Source organism: Gossypium hirsutum, chromosome D06, assembly GCF_007990345.1.
Source record: "Gossypium hirsutum isolate 1008001.06 chromosome D06, Gossypium_hirsutum_v2.1, whole genome shotgun sequence".
NCBI classification, from domain to species: Eukaryota; Viridiplantae; Streptophyta; class Magnoliopsida; order Malvales; family Malvaceae; genus Gossypium; species Gossypium hirsutum.
In genome coordinates this window covers 1,876,995-1,883,411 of record NC_053442.1, presented here as the reverse complement: position 1 = coordinate 1,883,411, position 6,417 = coordinate 1,876,995, and the positions used below count along the sequence as shown (strand labels likewise).

General features: G+C 27.0%; 1 protein-coding gene across 1 annotated transcript; it reads right to left on the bottom strand.

Moving 5' to 3' along the window:
- Positions 1-4,413: 4,413 nt before the first annotated feature.
- Positions 4,414-4,758, bottom strand: LOC107940786 (protein RALF-like 34). The gene has a single exon (XM_016874237.1). It carries the CDS (start codon positions 4,756-4,758, stop codon positions 4,414-4,416), a length of 345 nt encoding a protein of 114 aa, XP_016729726.1.
- Between the last annotated feature and the right edge of the window lie 1,659 nt (positions 4,759-6,417).

Genomic DNA, 6,417 nt, shown 5'->3' with positions numbered 1-6,417 from the left:
TGAGTAAGATTGTGCTTGAAGGAATCAACAAAGGCTTTTACTTTTATTATTAGGTTAAATTATCGTTTGAGTTCCTCTACTATATAAAAATTTGAGATTCTTTAATTATATATAGATTGATCTTTTATTTTATTTTTTTAATTTTGTTAACTTACTTTTATTTTTAATATTATAAGCTTAGTTCAAATTATTAACTAGTTAATTATTCTCGTTAAAGTGCCCATAACATCAATAAAATGAAGTTTAAAGATATTTTTTAAAAGAATTTACATAAACACTTCCTGATTTTTAGGTCAGATCATTGTATTTTTATCGCTTTTAAATTTAAATAATTTCAAATTTAGGATATTTTAAGTTTAAATTATAAGTTTGTGATATTTATTTTTATGTTAAAATTTAACTATATCGAATTTAAATTTAAGTTTGAATTAATTAAATGGAATTTTTGAGTTGGTGTAATTATTTATGAAATTTATGGAGCCATGTGGATGCCCTATTCTTTTCTGCACATGGTTTGCTTATTCAAAAGAACATGACTCAGTTTTTTTAAAAAGGAGAAATAATAATGATCCATAATCAATCACTAAAACGATCTCAAAATACATTATTAGAATCAATCATGGAGAATATGCCTTCTTAACCAACTTTTGGTAGGAATTTGTTTATATTTATATGAGGGAAAAAGTGGCATAGACAACTGTTATAGAAACAATTTGTAACTCCATTTGTTTTGTTTTAGCCTTTTGTCCAATTGCTTATTATTCAATACAAATATATGTGAATTACGAATATAGGTTTTCATCGTATCTGTTATTTTTAAGATAATATCTAGAACTATTTATAGCCCTTTCCCAACTGATAAATAGGAGGATAATATGCTTCAACGCACTCAAACTCATATTTTTTTGTATTGGCAACAATGCTCATGCTAATTGAACTAAAACTCAATCGACAAAATTTAGAATTTAGTTACTATACTTCAAATCATTATTAATTAATTCAAATCGTTAATATCATTAATTATTCACATACAAGTGTTGACATGGGAATATTTTTAGGGCAAATTACACCTTAGTTACTAAACTATAGGTAAGTAATTATTTTGGTCACTTAATTAAAAAAGTTACAATTTGGTCACTAAATTTTTTGAAAGTTTTCATATAAGTCACTAACTTATTCAAAAATTTTTATTTAAGTCATTGAGCTATTAAGTTCTTTTTTAATTCCGACAGTGAGCTCCAAGCTACAATTCGACAATCGGTATGCAAATCAGTACCCATCAACGAGTAGAAGAACATGCCTTAGATCCAAGTAAAACTGATGGTCAATGTCGGAGATTGGAGAGAAAAGTTATTTGAATTTTGATTTGCAAATTCTTGACATCCAAAGCTACTTCATGAAAGAAAATTGAAATGTAGAAAAGAATGGCAAAAACAACTTTCGTCTGGTACAAGTAGTGTGAATAGAGAAATCCATATAACATCGATTTTAGCAACCTAGTTACTTAAATGAAAACTTTTGAATAGTTCAATAATCAACTTGTAACTTTTTTTTAGTTTATTGAACAAAATGAAAATTTACCCATAATTTTATGACCAATGATGTAATTTACCTTATTTTTAACAGTATCCTTAAATATTTGGTTGAGATGTAATTTTCTTTTTTGAAAAAAAAATCTACATCAACACTTTAAGAGGAATAATAAATTATATTAATAATTTAGATTAACTACATGGAAGGTCAAATTATTCTATAGAAAATATCATTAATTTTATTTAAACATAATTAAATATTAATTATAATTATTGTTTTATCTTTTGAGTTCTGAGTTTCGAATTTGAGATTTTGGGTTTGGACTTTTTAAGTTTTAGGTTTTGATTCTTGACTTTTAGATTTCTGATTTTGGGTTTCAAATTTCAGATTTAATGTTTTTATATTTATTTATGTTATTTATTATTAACTGATGGTGCATGAGATGTATATTCATCGATGGTGCATTAAATATTCTCCCATAAAGTATTCAACTAAATGGGCTTGTAAAAGTGTCAAACCAGAGTTTTATATGAGTAGCAATCAAATGATACTTCCGTTTCAGTTATGATTGATGGCTCATAATGGAAACTTAATTTAATAATGCCAACTGAGTCTTAGCTCGATTGGTATCAATATTGTTGCCAATGCAAGAAGATTGTACTCGAGTGTGTTGAAACATATGTTTATTCCTATTTAAGGGTTGGGAAGGGTTATGAACACTTTTAGGCATTGTATAAAAAATTTTAATTTAATATTTTTTTCTTTCTATACCCTTATCTAGAGTTGTCTATGATCGAGTCGAGTCAAGATCTAATTTGAAAAAAATTTCAAGCCCAAGCCTAACCTGACCTGCCAAAAAACTTGTTTTACTATTTAAAATAATAATAAAATATATTTTATGTTACTATTTATATATTGGGTAAACTTCATTGGTTGATACCGAACTGAGTAAGTTTCTTTTTCGGTTAGCCAACTATGAAAAGTTATAAAACGATCACCTAACTATTTGACTTTTTCTTTTTTGGTCACTAGTCGCTAAATAGCTAACAGGAAGATAACATGACATTTTTAAAATTGGCATAATAACAAGTTTAACTCTCAACATTTACATATTGAGTCAATTTTATCTTAATTTTTTAAAAATTATCTCTTAATGTTTACGCATTACCTAAATTTATCCTATTTTTTACATAAAATAATAATCCAAATAAAATACTTTTTTAGCACAAAAAAAATACATTGTTTTCCTTATACTTTAAATGGTTGTAAACTTGATATCTCTTAGTGACAGTTAACTTATTTTTTGTTAGCTTGAGCTATCAATTATTGATGAAGCAAATAAAAGTTTTAAATGTTTCTTTTTAAAGCTATTAGAGTTAAAATTGAATTAATTAATAAAGTGGTACTTTTCATTAAAAATTTGAATTAATTAATAATATTAAAAGTCAAATTATTCTAATTAAAATATAATGACTAAATCTCAAATGTTATCATAGAAAGACCCAAATGCAAATGGAATAAGTTAATTTTGGAATTTTGAGAGCATCTTAAGCAGTTTTTTAATTGATGTACTTATGTATTAATATAATTCTAGTTATAGTAGGCAAAGGTTGAGAACTTGAATCTTAAGGGTTTAGGTTTAAGTGCTACCATTTATAATTGTAATACGTGGATCTCTCTCTTATTTTATGTGTATGCGTTGTCTCCGATTCTTTTAGGATTAATTTGGCTTTTGCCACTTTAATTATGGTTAATTGTTCATAATTAAAGTTTGAACTTAATATATTAATTTCTTTTTCCTTCTATAATAATTTCATCTCAAAGAAGAAACTAGAAAAATCAATTTATAAAAATTTTGAAAGATTGTAGCCTTTAATTGATTCTCCAATGAATCAGAGTAAAGTTGTTCATAGATCAAGTCCATTCATCAATTAATAACATATATAATTGCCTAAGTTTGGCCCAGTCCAAATATTGATTTAAAATTTTACTAAAAATTATCCATATTTATAAACGATTAATCTAAACTCGTTTAAACACACTTATATTATTTTTTTGTTTATTTTTAAAATAAAAATATTAAAATCATATATATCTTTTACTACCATTATATAAAAATATATTTTTTAATTAAATTTCTAAAGATAATGGCTTAACTTACTTTTTAATATTTAATTTGTAATGTTATATATTTGATTTTACTATAATATAAATAACATAAAATAAAAATGAAAAGAAACGAAATGAAAAAGAATAACATCTCGTAAAGTTAAAAACGGGTCAATCTGAGTTTGAGCTTTAAATTTTAGAATCCAAATCTAATTTATATTTTTTGGGGTCAAAATCAAGCTATTTATCGTCGAGAATAATGACTAATCTTCTCACTGTAAGTGCTGTCCAAACTAACCACCGAATGTGTTCCATTCCCTGACTCATATTTTAAGTACACGATATAATAATTTTATCATTTATGGATTTAATAAAAATGTTGATTATGATTTTGATTTCTACATATCTTTTTGTTTCCCAAGCATCACCAAGTTAAATCTAACGACACATTATTTCTTGCATTCTGATCTTATTTCATTGCTTAATCATTGCAAGAGAAATCAATTCGCTAGAGTCGGAGAAAGATCATGGTTACTTGGCAAAAAATCATATAGAAGATCTCAAAGCAAAGTTCAGCATATTGTAACAATGCTAATCAAGCATGTAAATTTGTGTGGCTTTCAAATTAATTGATATAAAATTTAGAATTTCATCGTTGGATTTGTAAACCTTTCACTTGTATAAAAAAAACATATTGTAACAATGGGTGAAAAGAGGGAGACAAAAGAGCCATACAAAAATCAAATGGAACATGAAACAATGTTTTCTTTTTTACCTCCTGCAACGAGTGATCCTAGAGCAGCCTCTGGTATAAGGATTAACAGCCTTTCTAGCTTTGAAACAATCGGGTGTGTAATAAGACCTTCCCGAACGAGTTGGGCATGGAATCCTATTAGCCGAGAGTGCACCATACGAAATGTAATATCGAATGTGTTTCCTATAAAGTGATCTCCTATCAATGCCATTGCTACCTTCTTCGGTACCCGACATCATCCAAGGCCAGTCGAGCTCGTCCTCAGTCATGAGCTGGTAGGTGGTTCGATCGAGCTGAGAGTTGACAGTACCGAGCAGCATTGTGGTGATAAGAAGCAGTAGTTTGAGAAACAAGGATGCCATTGATGAGCTTTTGGCCAAAAATGGATGAAACTTTAAGATTTTCTAAGGTGAATTCATTTTGTTGTGGGGGGAAGTACATTTGGGGACAGAAATCACATGTTATTTGATAGTATTTGCCGACTCTATTGAAAAGAAAAAAAATCTGATAGCCACTGCAACGCTGAGCATATCACTGCCCCATGCCCCTATTTGCCTGCCTCAATTAACGCGCTGAATGCACAACTTTCAAATTGATGCAATGATTGTCAATAGCTTTACATTTTTAATATTTTTTAATTTCATTTGTTTAATTCAGATTTGTCTGTACATATACATTTTGTCGCATCAATTTGGCTTTAAGGTTGTAATTAGTAATTAAGAGTTTTTTTTGTCTAATTAAATAATTAAATTTGGTCTCAAGATTCAATTTTGTATCTAACTTATTTTAGGCCTAATTAGATACCTAAATTTGGATTTATGATTCAAATTGATTCCCCTAAGTATAAATTTGGACTACAAAACCAAGTTTAGGAACCAATTTAAACTAAGAAGCCAAGTTCAAGTATCTAATTGGACCAAAATAAATTTTAAGTACCAAATTGAACCCTAAAGGCAAGTTTAAGTACTTAATTGAACCAAAAAAAATATTAGATACCAATTTGAACCTTAAAGCTAAGTTCATGTACCAAAATATATATTTCCCTTTTTTTAGCATAAATCCAGTTTGAATTCAATATGATCATATACATAAAAGGTATAAAAGCATAAATCCAAAATCAGGGGTGAAGTTTGAAACATTTTATTATGAGAGACGAGATAAAAAAAATTTTAAAAAATCGAGAAAATAAAGCTAAAATTTTATGTTAAAATAGCTTAAATTTAAATTAATAAGTTTTTGAAGGAGCCAAGAAATGAAAATTTTCCATTTTTTAATCTATTACAAGTATAATTTAAATAACCATTGGTCGTGTCATAAAAAGGTAATTAAGTCTTGGAACTTGACATCTGTGATCCCATTCTATTTTTTTTCTTCATGTTAATTGGGCAATGAAACTAATAATGATATGATGATATGATATTTTATTTGATTAAATAAGTCATGTCACAAAGAGGTTCGTACAAATTATTTGTCGAAATAAAATTTCAACTATTTAATTATGTAAATTTTTATGTATTAAATTGAAAAAATAATATAGTTTTCATGGATCACATTAAAATTAACAATTCGATGTTGATTTAGGGTATAAGTTTAAGTTTTGGTTATTTAACTTTAAAAAGTTATAAAATGGTCATTAGACTGTTAAGATTTTTTTTTTAAATTCGGCTATCGAGCTCCAAGTGACGATTCAATAATTGGTACGGTGAGTTGGTACCCATCAACGAGTAAAAACACATATCTTAGATTCAAGTCAAACTGATGATCAATGTTAGAGATCGGAGAAGAAATTTGTTTGAATTTTGGTTTGCAAATTCATGACATTTCAAGTTGTTTTCATAAACAAAATTGAACTGTTAAACAGAATAAGAAATAGAGCTTTCGATCAATGCAGGTGGTGCATACAGTAATGATTTTAACAATTTCATGACTGAAATGAAAACTTTTAAATACTTCAATGACTATTTTACAACTTTTTAAAATATTAAATTACCAAAAAGTTATCTTACTAATAATTTAGTGCA

What these genes read in the sequence shown, in the direction of transcription:
- LOC107940786 (XM_016874237.1), bottom strand. Translation starts at nt 4,758, where the DNA reads ATGGCATCCTTGTTTCTCAAACTACTGCTTCTTATCACCACAATGCTG.